Genomic DNA, 18,179 nt, shown 5'->3' with positions numbered 1-18,179 from the left:
TAAATAGGACCTGCCCTGGAGGAAAAAACCACGAAAGGAAAACAACAACAATAACAAGGATTCCTCATACTCTTATTAAACTATAGAGTCCATTTTACCAATTATTAGGCCCCCAAATATATTTTTTTTTATTGTAGTTTTGGCCTCCTGTGCTGTCTTTGCATGGTTTTATGACTGGAGTCTGTCTTCAGGTCAAAGCTGCAAGAGCAAGAGAAATTCACTCTTGTAGTTTTGACCTTCCTTCACAATCCACTTGCTTTTGTTTACTTTTCAATCTCAGGTAGTTGCTCTTCATAATTTGTCCAGTTTTTGACTGTGAGCAGTAAAAAAGAGGTTGCAGTGGACTTATCACATCTTGGAGGGAACTGGAAGGCTGTTTATTCCACAAGAGGAGGAGGTGGTAATCCAGGTGTCTAAGGGTTACAGTGACTGTATCCTGTTAGGAGTCCTCTCATTATATGTCTGGATGGCTGGCACAATGTCCAGTTTTACCTTTGATTTACATAGTGCCTACCACATGGTGAGCACTCAATAAATATTTGTGGAATAAATATAGAGTGAACTGAGGATTTTAAAATGCCAGATACTCAAAATGACAACAAAAACAAAAACATTTCTGCATGTTAACAAGAAAGGAATCTTTCGTTGAAGAGTAAGATATTCCAAAGCCAAGAATAGGCTTTACAAATACATTAAGAAAAAGGAAGCAAATTATAGAATGAATAAGATCTTTAATGATTATGCTGCAAAGACAAACAAGAAATCAACAGGACAAATTAGAAAAAGGTTCCACATCTATAGAAAAAAAATCAATAGTGGAAGTTTTAAAGAACTAGGACTAATGTAGATTTTTGATACAAAAATGGAGGAAGATAAAGAGAAAAATACAGGTAACTGAGTAATGTAAGGATCAGAAGCAGGCTAGGCAGGCTATATGAGCCTTAGCTCTCTCCCCATTGCCCCTTTTTCTCTTTTTTAATACTGTGCCTATCTGCTTTCCTCTTTGCTCTGAGTATCTCCTATTTTCCTTTGGACTTCTCGCTTCCCCTGGAGACATCTTTCTCTTTTATAATCAATTTTTCAAATGGTCATTTCCTTAATACAAATTTTGTAATTTAAAATGTAGATAAACTCATAAAATTTATCTTTCTTTTAATAAATTTTTAGGAGTAAATTTCTTGACAGAATAAATCTTGTCAACAGCTCAATTATTTAAAAATAAATTTGATATAAGCAAAAGCCTACCTGTATAAATCAGAATTGTGGTAATCCAGGTGTCTAAGGGTTACAGTGACTGTATCCTATTAGGAATCCTCTCATTATATGTCTGGATGGCTGGCATAATGGAAAGAATGAGGGTTCTGAAATCAGAAATATACTAATTGTATGATCTTGGTAAAATTATAGTATCTTGTCATCTTTTAGTGAACATAATACTATCTACTTTTCTTCCTTTTTTCTCACAGCTAGAGAAAGCAGGACAAAATTTGATACTAGCCAATTAAATTTGATTTTACTAGACATTAGGGCATGATTTTCATATATTAACAAAAAGAAGACTTCATAGTAGTTTATATTCTAGTATCTTATATTTATGATCACCAGTTTTAAAATTTTTATTATATATTTATTTCAATAAGATTCTTTTTTAAAAAAGATTTACTTATTTATTTGTGAGAGAGAGAGAGAGAGAGAGAGAGAGAGAGAGAAAGAGAGTGGGGGAGAGGGGCAGAGAATCCCAAGCCAACTCCATGCTGAGTGCGGAGCACAGTGAGAGGCTCAATCTCACAACTCTGAGATATCTGACCTGAGCTCAAATCAAGAGTGGGATACTTAACCAACTGTGCCACCCAAGTGCCCCTCAATAAGCTTCTTAAAAATCCTTTTTGGAACAAAACATAAATAAATAAATACATATTACATATCTTACTATTATGCGGATAAAGTAAGATGTTTGTACATACAGTTCATAGCAAAAGCTATGGTATTCAACTGATAATTTTTATTAAAAATAGGTAATTTTATATTGTTAAACTTTTTTTTTGTTGTTAAACTTATTTTTAAATAGTGGAAATTTTTGATGGATTTAAGAGGTTCTGGTTTTATTAGAATGTCTATTTCAGGGGCACCTGGGTGGCTCAGTGGTTGAGCATCTGCCTTCTGCTCAGAGCATGATCCCTGAGTCCTGGATTGAGTCCCACATCGGGTTCCCCATGGGGGAGCCTACTTCTCCCTCTGCCTGTGTCTCTGTCTCTCTCTGTGTATCTCATGAATAAATAAAATCTTAAAAGAATGTCAATTTCACTGTGAATATTAATAACAGACACAGTGTGGTATCACAAAGAGTTGGGAAATCTAAGCTTTCTGTTTTTAATCTGCTATAGAGTATTGAGTAAATTTCTTACTTCACCTCCCTGTACCTCAATTCCAAACTTATAAAATGAGGTAGAGAGGGGGGTGGTTAGATGAGCTAAGGTTCTTATCAGTTTTAATCTATGGTTCTTTCTATTCACTTATGGAACTACCAAGAAACAGCATAAGAGAATACCAACACATGTTGCTTGGGAACTACCTACACATATTATATAAATATCATTATATATATGTGTATATGTATGTATATCACATAATAGAAACAACTTCCTTGGTATGTGTTCTTGTACTATATACTGTGCTTTTGCGTTTATCATTTTGAAGCAATGTTGTGCAATGGTGACATCTAGTGACTGTATCACCCATCATTCAGCAAAATTTCTGGCCAATTCTTAGTTCTCTAAATATGGATGATTCACTGTAGTTCAGCTAAATACTTTAAAACCATCCCTTATTTTTCTTCTTTAAAGATTTTTAAAATATCAATTAAGTTTGACAGCAGCAATAATAATTGGGATACATAATAACTGAAATTTCTTTCAAAAAATCATAATACTTAGAGTTAAGTATAAATTATTCTAAGCGAGATTGCAATTCTTTTTCTTCCAATGCAAGCAGAACTGAGATTTGAATTCAGGTGTGTTTCAATATGTAGTTCATGCCCTGAGCCACCAGGCATTACTGACACATAATGGCCATTTAACATATATTTATTGAATGAATATTAGAAAGCATATGCATCAATATCTATTTTTTTCATCAATATCTATTTATATGTGTTGCTTTAGGATCTTTGGAACTAATGTTGTCTTTCATATAAAGAAGTCTTTTTGAGTGTACATCAAAGATCATCAAGTAAAAACTACAGTATAAGCCTTTCCAAACAAATGAATTTGAGAGCTACATTCACAAAGAGAATATTCTTTATACAGAGAATTCAAATTAGAACAGGAATTTTTGTTTTGTTTTGCTTTTGTTTTAAGATGATGACTAGTTGGCATTATTATTATTTAATCGGGACAATACAAATCTGGGCTAAACTAGTGTTCCAATTCAAGTTGACTTTGCCACTGTTAAAAATTCCTATAGTATTTAGTGTTCATTCTCCTTAAACAGATATTATCTCGAATTTTTATTCTTTTCAGGAACCTAGATCTTGTTTCCACAATAAAATTCCAGGGTTCAGAGCATGTTTTATATCCCTGTATTTCCCTTAGCCCCAATCACAATGGTTTTTCTCACCAAATAATAAAGTTACCAACAACTTACCCAGAATCCACGGTTTTCCACGATATGGCATCAAACTATCACGGCTTTCTCTCTAGTTCTCTTGACTCTACTTTTCAGTTATGTTAAACTGTTAATTATTCTCCCATGCATTTTTATTTTCATTGCTTGTAATACTTTACCATTGCATCTTTTCTTTGTAAATGAAATCTATTGCTTAAGGGACATTCCAATAGAACTTCCTGCAAGTCACAGCACAAAAGTAGAAGTTGCCTTCCCTTTTTGAATTCTCACATCACTTTATCACTTGGCGTACCTTCATTCTATCTCTCTGGTTGTCTTTTCTTGGTCTTCTTTTCCTCTATCCATCCTTCGAATGTTGGGGTTCCTCGGCATTCTTCCCTATGCCCTCTTCCTTCTTACTCTACATATATTTCTTAAGAAATTTATTATATTCTCATGGCTTCAATTATGACCAATATGCTGATGAGTCTGGCCTAGGAAGCTCTGTTGAGATTTTTAAGTAGTGTATTTAAGTACTTATTGGATATCTCTACTTCATTCTCTTTACAAGCATCTTAAACTCAATATATGCACAACTGGAATCAAGACCTTCCCCCACTAAATCTATTCCTTCTTCAGAGAATTTCCTATCTCAGAGAATGAAGCCACTATATACCCAGTTGCTAAAATTAGAAACTGAGGAGTCATTCCTTCTCCTTTCCTGCTGATATCCAGTGAGTTACTAAATCATGTTAATACAAGCTACTAAATAATTGAAAATTTTGTTCCCTTCTCTCATTATAAATTGCCACTGCTCCAGTCCAGGCCATAAGCACCTTTCCCCATAAGCTCTCTAATGGCCTTCCAACTGTTCTCCCTACCTCCAGTCTTGGTCCTCCCCTTGTAATCTCCACAATGCAGCAGAATCTAAAATGTAGCATGATTATGGCAACTTCCTGCCTAATATTCGTCAGTGGCTTCTCACAGAAGAAAAATGATCAAACTCCTTAATCCCAGTTTATGGAACTCACTTTAATAAGGGCTAACCCCTTCCCTGCTTATCTAATTTTTTTTTTTTTTGCTTATTTAATTTTTAACTTGGCTTTTTAAACTTCAACTAAACTATATTTTAGTTATTTAAACTTGCCAAGCCTCATATCTCTGAGACTTTATACATTCTGTGGGCTGTCTTCCAATCCTAAACCCCTGTTTTTTTGCACAACTAACTCTCTAACAGTTTGAGGCCCTTCCTTTAGAAGTTCTCTACAGGATGCATCTTTTAATAGCGTCCATCCCTTATCACAGCAATTCATCCTGCTATTACAATCGCTTTTAACTAACATCATTCTATTATTTGACAAATATTCAGCAATAGCCCACTATATAACTGGTACTGTATTCATTCTCCTTTATATATAGGTTTACTTGATACAGGGTACTGTGGAAGCACATACAGTATGTGGGAGAGGGCCCAAGAAATGCTATTAGTGACTTGCATTTCCATCCACTTCCCTACTAGATTAAATCAGTGCTGATTTCATAATCATTTCTGAGTTCTTTGAATTACCTAACATAGTAGATGGTTGGTAATTATCTAATCCCATTAACTGTTGAGTTTTAAACATATAAAAAAAAGTTTTTGAATTGTAAAAGCCTCTGGCCAGCCATTACTTTCTATCTAGCAGTTTTTCTTTGATATCACTTTGGATATAATAGAGTGTAAAAAGCAAAGAGGCAAACTACTACAGTAAAAAATATGGGACCTATTGTCAGAACACTGTGGTTAATAATTCTGCCATTTACTAGGTATGTGTCCTTGGTCAAGACCCTTAACCTCTCTGAGCCTCAGTTTCCTCATCTGAAAAAGGTAGTTATTAAATGAGAGAGAGAAAATAAAGCATAGCACAAAATGTAAAAGGCTACCCCAATGCTGTCTATTATTATTATTATTATTATTATTATTATTATATTATTTTTATTATTAGAATAAATACAGATCATGTCTCCTTATTATGATCATCCCACCTCTACCAGCAACCGGATTTTCAAATTTCGTCCTTTATCTCCACTTTACCATTTAAGAGATAGGGTTTTGCAATTTAATAAACACATATTGATGGAAGTGGTTAAAAAAAAACCCACAAGGAAAACAAACCAAAAAATTTAACAAGCAAATATTAAAGGGATAAGAGAGACAAAAGCAGCAGTCTATGAAAATCTAGAATTTGGATATATGGATAAAAAAATCAAGACACATTTTTTTTTTTAATGTCAACTGGAAGGGTAGGTGGCACAAAAGAGTACTGCTGTGACCCCTTTCTTAGTAAAATGGTAACCTATTGAGCTGGGAAGCCAGGCTATCTGGGTTTAAGAACTCACTCAGCCACAAATTTACCAGTAATAACTAGTAAACAGGTAGCCAACCCTTCCAACAGTCTGGTCTTATGGCTCATTGGCTCCGATGATCTTTTCTGCCACCTTATCTCAACTACCCACTCACAAGGCCACAAATCTCAAACAGGCACTTGATCCTGCTCAGCTATGCTACTATACGTCTCTAATATTGCTATAGACCTAATATTTGTGTCCCCTCAAAATGAGTATATTGAAATCCTAACCCCTAATGTGATAGTTTTAGGAGGTGGGGGGGTCTCTGGTTTATGATTAGGTCAGGAGGCCAAAGCCCTCCTGAATGGGGTTAGTGACCTTAATATGAGTTCCTGAGAGCTCCCTAATCCCTTTTGGCTATCTGGGAGCCAGGAATAGGGCTCTCACCAGTCACTGAATCTGCCATCTCTTATCCCTTTAATATTTGCTTGTTAAATTTTTTGGTTTGTTTTCCTTGTGGGTTTTTTTTAACCACTTCCATCAATATGTGTTTATTAAATTGCAAAACCCTATCTCTTAAATGGTAAAGTGGAGATAAAGGACGAAATTTGAAAATCCTGTTGCTGGAGGGGTGAGATGATCATAATAGGGAGACCTGATCTGTATTTATTCTAATAATAAAAGTAATATATAATGATAATAATAGACAGCATTGAGGTAGCCTTTTACATTTTGTGCTATGCTTTATTTTCTCTTGACCTTGGACTTCACAGCCTCTAGAACTATGAGAAATAAAATTGTTTATAAGCTATTATAGCAGCCTATTTTTAAAAATTATTTTCAGGCAGCCCTGGTGGCTTAGCGGTTTGGCATAGCGTTCAGCCCAGGGCATGATCCTGGAGACCCAGGATCGAGTCCCACATCGGGCTCCCTGCATGGAGCCTGCTTCTCCCTCTGCCTGTGTCTTTGCTTCTCTCTCTCTCTCTGTCTCAAATAAATAAAATATTTTCAAAAAATAAATAAAATTTTTTAAAAAATAAAAATTATTTTCATTTTATTGTATATAAATTTTTAAAATTCAATTATTAACATATAATGTATTACTGGTTTCAGAGGTAGAGGTCGTGATTCATCAGTCTTATAGAACACCCAGTGCTCATGGCATCACATGCCCTCCTTCATGTGCATCACCCAGTTACCCAATCCCCCCATCCTCCTCCCCTCCAGCAATCTTCAGTTTGTTTCCTATGGTTAAGGGTCTCTTGTGGTTTGTCTCTCTCTCTGATTTCATCTGGTTTTATTTTTTCCTCTCTCCTCCTATCCTCTGTTTTGCTATAGCAGCCTAAACAGATTAAGACAAGTATGACAGCCTTCTGCCCTCTAAAATGACTGTTTTATGCCTTCTTTTCAGTCCTTAAGCCTCCTACCCAAACATTCTTCTTCTCTCTCCTTACTGATCTGGCCTCAGACCTTCTAGTTTATTGAGAAAAAGAGAATCAGTCTCAGGCAGAAACTCTCTCCTGAAATCACTGAATCTATTCATCTATCTGCATCTATACCACTGTCTTTCATTACTATAAATTTTATGTTCATGTTCATGAGCCAACACTTCTACCTATTACCTGGATTCCATTCCCTTTTGTTTTCTAAAAGACTTGACTCCTAAAATATACACATTCTCTCATACTATACCTTTTTCTCTTCTCTACTGGATAATTCTCATTAACCTAGACATACACTTCAGTATTTCCATCTTTGAGAATTCTACTTTGACCCCACATATTCCTCTATAACCAACATTTTTCAGCTCTTCTTCATGAAATATTTTGAGATATCTATAGTGCTATGTCTATTTCTTCTTACATTTTCTCCTCATTGTGCTTGTCAAGGCACGTAACTACTACATGTTGCCAAAATCCAATGGTCAGATCTCTTTATTTTATTTGACTTTTCAGCATGTTTCAGTAGTACTGGCTGTGCTTTGTTGTCTTGGCTTTTAAGTCACCACACTCTTTATCGGTTTTCTTCCTACCTCACTGGCTACTCCTTTTCCAACTCCTTTGCTTGCTTCTTTTCCTCTGCTTTCTCTCTAAATCATTGGAATGCACTCTATAAATACATTTTCTCCAAGTAGTTTTTCCTACATGCTGATGATTCTCAACTTTGTATCTTTGGTTCCTTACACAGAACACATATGCATGCACATTTTCTTTTTTAGTCTTTTTCATTTGGTAAATAGCACAATCATTCACTCAAATTCAAGAGAAAAACCTAGGGGCTTCTCTTTTTTCTCACCCCTATATTTGTAACATCACCAAGTTTGTAGGTTCTGCCTCCAAAAAATCTCAGATCTATCCAGTTTTATACCACTTTAGCCCAAATTATTGTCATTCCTTCCTGGATCACAATTGTCTTCTGCTACTAATCTTGTTCCCCAATCCCTATGATCCATTAACCATATAATAGGCCGAACACATCTTTTTTTTCAGGGTAAATCAGATTATATTACTCTTTTCCAGAAGAACTCCCTGCTGGTTTATCATCACTTTTTAAATGAATTCCTCCATGACTTGTTCAAAGCCCTATATGATTTGGCCCCTACCTATCTCTTCAAGGTCATATTATACCACTTTATCCATATTCCAGCTCTAGCAGTCTTTATGGTGTTTTTTGAAAAAGCCAAGTTCTTTCCTACTGTAGGATTTTTGCAATTGGAGTTTCCTTTAACTACAATACTCTGATCCTAAGTATTTCTTTTTTTTTTTTAATTATTTATTTTTGATAGTCATACAGAGAGAGAGAGAGAGGCAGAGACACAGGCAGAGGGAGAAGCAGGCTCCATGCACCGGGAGCCCTACGTGGGATTCGATCCCGGGTCTCCAGGATCGCGCCCTGGGCCAAAGGCAGGCGCCAAACCGCTGCGCCACCCAGGGATCCCTGATCCTAAGTATTTCTATGGTTGGCTTTTTAAAATCACTGAGGTCTCAGCACAAATGTTAGCTCTTCAGAGAGCCCTTCCTTAACCAATCAATCTAAAGCAACTTCTTCCCCAGTATCTCTCTTATGTCATATTGCTTACTTCTTCACTACACTTAACATCATTCAAAACTTCCCTGTTCATATCTTCTTCTTTCACTAAATTTTAAGTTCCATGAGAACAGGAATCTTGCCATTGTTTCTTACCACTGTATTCAGAATAAAGGCAAGACAGCAGATTCCTTAAAGATCATTATTGGATGTCTGTTCCTGAGTCACTCGACCTCTCTCACATTTGCAAATTTACTAGTACTAAACTTAGCTCTGCATCCAGGCAATACAAAGGCAAAGAAGGCATGGCTCCTTGAGGATCTCATCCATTCATCCCCTTCAACAAATCTTTACTGAATGTATATACTAATATACATATTATATACAGTTCCAGGTACTGTTTAATTTATGTCTAGTTCTCTCCTCAGTAAAATGGAGCTTTGTTAACCAACTCCAACTCACATAAGTGTATAAACAGGATGAGTATGAAAATAATGTTCAAAATGAGATGAAGCATATACATGTCATTTATATAGTACTGCTAGTGCGCTTGCCTCTTTCCTTTTGTCTGGTAATGGGCAGGAGCTCATGGCAAGAGACAGCCAACTGATAAAAACCGCTATATAAATTTTGTTACTCACAGAAGGCAATAAATATGAATGCCCTTTTCACAGGCACATAGTGACTAAACCATTTGGGGTCATGAATTCTTTAGCTGTGATAGAAACAAGTGTTAATTTTTCACAGTGTTGTTGCACAAGTAATCATTCTATTTACCCTTAAGGAAAATTAGGGAGTACTCAGGTCAATTGCTCCTTTCTATCATACCATCTAATTTTTCATAGGCCCTAAGGCACACAGAGAGGGGTGTCAGGGACCTGATACGGGCCAGCAGAGCTCTTATAACTCCTGAATGATGTACTGGACACATGGTACCTGTGCAATAACCGTCCTTAATCCTTCAAAAGCACTGATCGAAAAGGCTTTCCCTTTGTGATAAAGCTAACAGAAATCGTCCGGGGACCAGGGATCTGAGAGGTGGGTAGGTTAGGGAGGAAAGCCTTCCCGGGATAAGCAACTAGCCCTGGAACCACACCTCCAGTCCCAGGAGCACGTGAAGGTTCATGTGCAGATATTCACGATTTGTACAACGGTGTGCTTTTAATAAAATTAATTTTGCGGTCAGTCTTGAGTGACCGACCTCTTTTTCCTTACTTGCGAGTTACCTGTAAAGTGAGAAAAACAGAGGAGGAAGGAAAATAAAGGGAAAATAAATAAGAGATGTGGGATGAGGAAGTAAAGAAACGAGTCAGGGGGAGGAGAGAAGAAGGTGTGTGGCTGCTTCCCCAGCCTCTGGCAAAGGAGCCTCCTGTATGCAGGAGGAAAGGGGTTCCTTGAGCCTCCAGGAAGGGAAGGACTGCGCGAGGCGAGGGGCCAGGAGTGCCCAAGGGCCTGGAAAGGGAGAAAGTTGAGAAAAATGGACCGTACCTACAATTCCTTCAGCATCCCTCGATCCCCCGGGAGTGGCCCTGCCGCCCAGCAACCGCTGCGTGGACCACGCGCCGCGCCGCGTGGAGGACAGCGGCGGGGACCAGGCTCCAGGGGCGGGGGCCTGGGCGGGGCTATCGACGTGGGCGGGGCCTGGCATCGGGGGCGGGGCGGGGCCTGGCGGCGGGGCGGGGCCCGGGCGGGGCTGACAGCGTGGGCGGGGCCTGGGCGGGGCCGACAGCGTGGGCGGGGCCTGGCGTCGGGGGCGGGGCCTGGGCGGGGCCGACAGCGTGGGCGGGGCCTGGCGTCGGGGCGGGGCGGGGCCTGGCGGCGGGGGCGGGGCTAGTGGCGCTAGCGCCTGTAAGTGCCCTGGGGGGCGCTCTGGCCCGCGGAGGGGAGGGTTTGGGGGTTCCCCGGGACCGACTGGTGTGCTTTCCCTCTGTTCGACCCTTTCCTTTTCACGTCGCTTGTGAACATTGACCTGTTGGGTTGTCGAAGTCCAGGGACAGAGTTGACATCACAGGGCCCTTCAGCCAAAAAGCACCGCCAGGGGCTGCACCTGCCAGAAGTGACTTGTCACAACTCGCATCATGTTTCCCCTTAAGTCAGCTTAAATATAGTGCGACTGTAAAAGAGAATAGTCCCTGGGGTTAATTAAGACTGTCTGGGCTCAAATTTCAGCACTGCCACTTTATAGATATGGAACGACAGACAAATACATAATAGGCTCTCTGGGCTTCAGTTTTCTCTTTTGCAAAGGATGTGGTTGGTGGTGGTGTGAGAAAAATTAATTGATTCAAGTGTCTGGAACAGGACTTGTACAAAGCAAATACTCACTGTCCTGTTAGTATAAAACAGGTTAGTATAACCCCGCCCCTTTTTTTTCCTCCACATGAAATTTTATGTGGAGAGACCTTCATAATAAATGAAAGCAGAGCTACTCCAGTTGAGGGTGGGGGCTCCTAGAAGCTTTGCGTTCTTAGTCCTAAGCCTCCTCTAATGGAATCTCCAAGTGTCCTAAAAGAGGAAAACCAGTTATTGGAGAGTCCAAACTGTTTATAAAAACAAACTGCTTTTTTCTAACTTTGCTCCTGATACTCCAAACTTCAACTCCCCACACTCTATCCCTTTTTTGCCTACCTTTTTTTTAAAGTACTTCTTCTTCTTCCTTTTTTTGGGGGGGGGGGGGGGGGAGAGCACATGTGAGAGGGAATGGAAGTGTGCCAGAGGGAGAGGGAGAGAGAATCCCAAGCAGGCTCCAGGCCCAGCAGGAGCCCTAGGAGGAGCTTGATTCCCATGACCTTGAGATCATGACCTCACCTGAAATCAAGAGCAGGTCATATAATGGATTGAGCCTCCCAGGAGCCCCTAAAGTTATTCTATCAAAAGTATTCTTGGGGCTCCTGGGTGGCTTAGTGGTTGAGCCTCTGCCTTTGGCTCAGAGTGTGATCCTGGGGTTGAGTCCTGCATCAGGCTCCCTACCGGGAGTCTGCTTCTCCTGCCTATGTCTCGGTTTCTCTCCTCTGTGTCTCTCATGAATAGATAAATAAAATCTTTTTTTTTTTTTTTAAGCGTTCTCTTTCCCCTTTTCTTATTTGTCCCTTAAAATCTGACTTAAGTTACAACTCTTTTTTGGGTGATCAAATACAAAAATTCTCCTTCATCTTCAGCATGGTATAGTATAGGCATCTCAACAAGGATTGGAAGTCATTTTCTTCCTTGTTTTAGGAGAGTAGACAAGATTTTTTGTGATTATAGAGTTAGGGAAATGCTTTGTTCTCATGGTAGGGAAGGGAAAAGCAGGGTACTGGTGTCAGCACAAATGGTAGAACTGGGAAGGAAGGCTTTTGAGAGGAGTCTGATGGCCTCCAGCACACTGCTCTGTGCTCCAGATGCAAGAAACTACTGGATAGTTTAGTGCTTTAGGGCACATCAACAAGTGGTGTTTTGGAATTCTCATCAGAACAGAAGGCTCAAGGCAGATTTAATTTGGGTTCATCAACTAAAACCTGTATTACTTGCTCCTAAAATAGTGCAAAACAATTCTCACCTGTTACAAAGAACCACATAAATTATTCATACAGAAATAGAACATTTTGAAACATTTCAAAAATGTCCTTTATTTAAAGATAACAGTGATGAAAATTTAATAAGGGTTTAAAAAACATCAATGTCGTTTCTTATAAAAACTCAATAGTAACTTAAAAATTATTAAGTTGATTATATTTGCAACCATTTAACTGAAAGCAAAACACTTTTGACGAATGAGAACCTTATTAATGACAGCATTTTTCACTAAGTTTGACATGATGAAATAGCTTAAAAAATCCTCTATATAAATGACTGTACTTTGGGAAGCAATAAATTGCTATTGCTAGTAATAAAAATAGAAATGTGGTCAATGATCTACTTAGTACAATTTAACTGCAATTTTCTTTTCCAGTCCTGTCACTAATTCTCTTTATCATCCTTAAGTGCCAATTATTTACTATATTCCAGGCTTTTCTATTTCAAACTTTTCTAATATGCCCGTCCTCGATCTAGTTGCTTCCTTTTTCACCTTACTCTCTAATATTAATCCATCAATTCAAATTGAAGGTCCAATTCAAGTTTTGCCTCCTTCAGGAAATTTTGCTCACTTAGAACACTTTTGAATCATTCATTTGGATTACAGCTGTTTGTACATACCTTGTTTCCATTTAAGACTCTTGAAGGCAAGTATCATATTTCATTCATATCTGTATTCTTCACAGTCTCAGTTTCCCACTAGAATTCAAATTCCATTAAACAGAGCCCTCAAACATCTTGGTTATCACTGTATTCCTCAGCATTTAGCATAATGGCTGGCACACAGTAAGCATATTATACGTGCATTTTGAGTGAGTGACTAAATGGATTTTAAAACATAAGCTCCATGAAGGCAAGGATTTGTCTGTTTTATTACCAGGTGAATGAATGATTATTTGGAAGGCTCGGTATTCTTTATATACAACAAAAGTACTTCAATATGTATATCTTCACAGAAGTCAAATACAAAGTATTTATGTTGCCTTTCACCTAATTCAGTGGATGATGTATCTTTCTGAAAATAAGACATCCCCTAAAACTGTAAGAGCAAAATATAAACCAAAATAAAATGGTTATGGTTGTTTACATTAAGAGAAGTTTCAGTTTTGTTCCTTGTACTTTTCTGTGTTCTAAATTTTCTGCAATGAAAATGTCTTATTTTTGCAATCAGGAAAAAATAATACTATTTTTAAAGAATGGAAAGGATGAGATCATCTGCAAATGTGTGGCTGAGGAAACTTTAAGGACACCCGAGTCCAAACAAGGTTATTTGGAGTAAATACCAGAGAAAAAAATATTGGAATGTGAAAATAACTTAGAGCTGAAATCTCATCAGCTTGCCAAAATAAAATAAAATAAGATAAAATAAAATAAAATCCTCACAGGGAGAGATGGATGGCACTGACCATAGGAAAAAAAGGACACTGTAGAACAAGTGCTTATAGTGATTTTTTTTTTTTTTTAGCAGTGTCCTTAGTAGTGTGACATTCTTGCTGTGAACTGTTTTCCCCCAAATTCATATGTTGAAGCCCTAATCCCCACTGTGATCTTATGTGGAGATGGAGCCTTTGGAGGTAATTAGGTTTAGATGAGGTCATGAGGGTGAGGCCTTCATGATGGGATTAGTGTCTTTGTAAGAAAAGATACCAGAGAATTTACATACACTGCACCACCACCCTGGACCCCATTCTCATCTCTTTCCCTACTATGTGAGGACATAACAAGAAGGAGGCCAAAGCAAACTAGGAAGAGAGCCCTTATCAGAATCTGATTATGCTAGTACCCTCATGTTGGCCTTCCATCCTTCAGAACTATGAGAAAAAAATGTCTGTGTTTAAGTCACTTAGTTTATGGTACTTTGTTAGAGCTGCCCAAGCAGACTAAGACAGAACAAGTAGACTAAGATCTGAACTGTTATATGGCAAGTAGTTTTATTTTTTTTTTCTTTTTTTAAAAGATTTTATTTTTTCATAGAGAGAGAGAGAGAGAGAGAGAGAGGCAGAGACACAGGCAGAGGGAGAAGCAGGCTCCACACAGGGAGCCTGACGTGGGACTTGATCCCGGGTCTCCAGGATCACATCCCGGGCTGCAAGAGGCGCTAAACAGCTGCATCACCGGATCTGCCCGGCAAGTAGTTTTCTGTACTGGAAGAGGATCCCCTCGGTGATTCAGTCAATAAATGTTTATTAAATGCCTATTGTGTTTCATGCCCCGTGCAAAGTACCGAGGACAAAGATTATCAAGACAAGGCTCTCACCCCTAAGGAGCTGACTTCATAGGAAACAAGCATATAAACAAATTGAAAAAGGGCTATAAGTGCTTTGACAGAAGTATATATGGAGTACATACATCCCTTTTTCAGAGACTCAGAGGTTGGAGTAATTGTTCCTATCTGTGGTTGAGTTGGGGAAGTTTGGTTGGCTTGAGTCAACACTGTATCATGCTAACTCTGAGTTCGTCAACCAAGTCAACAGCTGTGGCTCACAATGTGGTGATAAACCAGAGACTTCAATGGTGAGCTCTGCACAGGCCCATATGGGACAGCTACAGAGATTTAGATGGTGGCCACCTACCGAGGAAAGGGAGAACAGAACTTGCTGCATACTCTCCACAATGAAACAGGCTATTGGCAGCAGCTGAATGGCCTCTTCCACCACTTCTACACTGTGAATTTCCACTTCTCATTCTTCTTTGGGGTCTTGAATACTTATAACAACATTCTCATTTACCTATATTAACTGTATTTTGTATAAGTTAACAAGCATTCAAAGCCTGTTTCTTTGACAAAAACTACTAGAAAATGTGGGACCTAGCATTAAGTGCAGCACCCTTCTGTGTTGCATGGGTTTTTCTGTCTCAGTCTTCATCATCCCTCACATCCTAGCCAAGACCCTACTTTCTCTGGAAACTGCACCACCCCTGGATTGGGTGGGTATTCCTGTTATGAGCCCCCTAACACTCCCGTATTTCCTGTATCATAGAACTTAATTATACTGTTTTGAAATGTCTTATTTAATTGTCTCCTCTATCAGACTGTCATATCCTTAAGGACAGAAACAGTAACAGTTCTGAGGATGAGCCTAGGTATTCCTAAGCTTTCACTAAGTATTTGTTGAATGAATCTGGTTTTAAAGCCTATAAAAGGAGAGGACCAGATGAGCATTAGGTTTATGTCGCTACCACCAAGGTGCACCTAACCAATTAAGTTTAGTTTGAAATATCCATCTGATTTTTGGTATAAATTAACCCAACCCAAATAAAGAGCATATACTATAAGGAGGGCATTCGATGCAATGAGCACTGAGTGTTATACTATATGTTGACAAATTGAATTTAAATTTTTTAAAAAAGGGAAAAAAATAAAGAGCATAAACTAGAAGAAAGCGCAGTACCAAAGTATAACTAAAGTCAAGTTAATGTAAAAATTAAGCTGTTATAGCTTCATATTATGTTAGCTTAATAAAAATTAAGCTGGTTTTGAACAGAGGTGAAATTCATGGAGAAAGGGTCTGGAAGATAGTCTAAGGTCAAGAGAGGAATGGACAGGCTTCATGTAGATCAGCTTAGTAGGATCAGAATATTTAGAATCGATTCATTTAACACATATATTTAATGTTTACTGCAAGATTAGACTGAACTTTGGAATGAGATATGAGTAATAAATGCTTCAGGTATACATACACCATGAGAAAAGCTGTGTACTATATTCAAACATGATTATTTTAGCAACTGGGCAGGAGTCGCCTTAGTGTCAAGAAGAACTTAAATGTGATGCACAAAAGCAGAGACGGTCTGTTGAATAAGTGGGATAAAATGTGATCTATGTAGAGAAGTCTTTTCTTTTTTTAAATATTTTTATTTATTTATTCATGAGAGACCAGAGGGAGAGAGAGGCAGGGATATAGGCAGAAGGAGAAGCAGGCAGCTCCCTGTGGGGAGCCTAATGTGGGACTCGATCCTGGGATTCTAGAATCACACCCTGAGCTGGAGGCAAACACTGAACCACTGAGCCACCCAGGCATCCCATAAGTCTTTCTTTACTATCTTCTCACAGGCATGCCACAGTGTCTTGCCACAGAAATCACTCTTTGAGTTTAAGGTACAATCTGTAGAAAGCCTCTTAACATGCAAGATTATGCTACTAAGTGATGGTAACACTCAATACAGTGGTACTCCTATCTCCCAAATCTGATCTTTCCTTCCTCCTAGGAATCTCCCTAAAAAATGGTTAGTAGGAGGCAATACTTTGAGACTTCCTCAGAGCTGGGTGTTGTCATCACTAGTAGAATGCAAGAGGAGAGATGTGGCCAAATTCCATATCACTGCCTCAAAAATGAATTGCTTGCCTTGGATTGCCCCCTCCACTTCCTGAAGTCTAGAAAGGAGATATGGGAGAGATTCACCTTTAACCTACATCTTAAACTAGGGCTTACTGCATGTCAGAGCCTCAAGACAGAAGGACATGGATCTCTGAGCAGACACATGAGTCAAGTAATCCCATCAGCATCAACCAGTCAGTCAGTTTCATGAGAGGGAAATAAATTTCTATTGTGAGTACTGTATTTTTTGTTTCTTCATTATAGCAGCTTGCCGTACCCTAATTAATATTATGTTGATAAGTCTAGCATAGATTTGTAAATTAACTATCTCTTACAAAGACAAGAGGAAGAGCCCAAAGATGTGGTTCACAAGAAACAAGTAAGAAAGGGCTGAATCAGGGCACTCCTTAGGGGAAGGCAAACTCAGATGAACTACTAAAATGGGAGACTCTTGTGTTGCCACCTCAGAGAGAGGGTAAGGTCTTTTGATATCTAGATATGTGCAAGAGGAAGAACCAATGAAGACACTTCGCATACTTGAAAATTTTGGTGGGACAGTTACGATAATTCACAGAAAGGTAGCAAGAAAGGTAGAAATGGAGAAGAGACTGACTGGGACAGGAAGTAGGGGTAGAAACTGATGATGGGTTGCATTATGGTATTTAAAAAGAAAAACGAGGAGCCAAAAACATTTCAAGGCATGACTAGTCAGGTGACCATTAATCATGAAACTATGACAATAACAGTAAGTTAGAACAAGCTATTGGCTAGTAGAACAGGACACTGAACTTGATCTTTTCCATGTTGATTTTAAATTGTGGTAGTACATTTTAGTGTATATGTCCCTAAACAAATTAAGATACATGATGAAGACATGTATTTGGGAAAAAAAAAACGGTCAAGAAATCAGGTTGGAGATGTAGAATATTACCATCCACATAGAAAGGATAATGGCTAAAAACGCTCCTTAAAGAAACAGCCACACTTTTGGTTCTATTACATTTAAAGTGTGAATATTACATATCTCAATATGCATCTAGATTACATAGCCTCTGCTAATTGGTAAAAGTAGCTGCTAGAAGCTTTCTGATCATTATATATTCAACATTCTCTCTTTTCACCTCTAAACCTGTATAGAAGTCTCTTCGTGAACTTCTTCACCATTATTTCGATGTTCAGCTTTCTGGAGAAGCCTGGGGCCCAGCAAACCAATGAGTAGACTTCCAATTGGGGCTGTGATGATGATGGACAAAAATGCCACTGTCAACACATCCATTCCGTATTCTTCTAACTGTCTTTCTCCATGTGATCTTGCTGTGTCCAAAGCCACAGATCCTATGGCAGCCT

General features: G+C 38.6%; 1 protein-coding gene across 3 annotated transcripts in view; it reads right to left on the bottom strand.

Annotated features, from left to right (window-relative positions):
• Positions 1-12,540: 12,540 nt before the first annotated feature.
• Positions 12,541-18,179, bottom strand: part of SLC9B2 (solute carrier family 9 member B2) — a 60,321-nt gene continuing 54,682 nt past the window's right edge. For 2 of the 3 annotated variants that reach the window (XM_025983821.2, XM_025983823.2), the window contains one exon: positions 14,488-18,177. In XM_025983821.2, coding sequence (XP_025839606.2) covers positions 17,956-18,177 — 222 coding nt within the window. In that variant the 3' untranslated portion in view covers positions 14,488-17,955. Of the gene's footprint in view, positions 18,178-18,179 lie in introns of all 3 variants that reach the window. The other variant, XM_025983822.2, reaches the window with a different exon arrangement.

Source organism: Vulpes vulpes, chromosome 4, assembly GCF_048418805.1.
Source record: "Vulpes vulpes isolate BD-2025 chromosome 4, VulVul3, whole genome shotgun sequence".
NCBI lineage: Eukaryota > Metazoa > Chordata > Mammalia > Carnivora > Canidae > Vulpes > Vulpes vulpes.
Note: the sequence above shows the minus strand (reverse complement) of the source record. Positions and strands in the feature narration are given on the sequence as shown.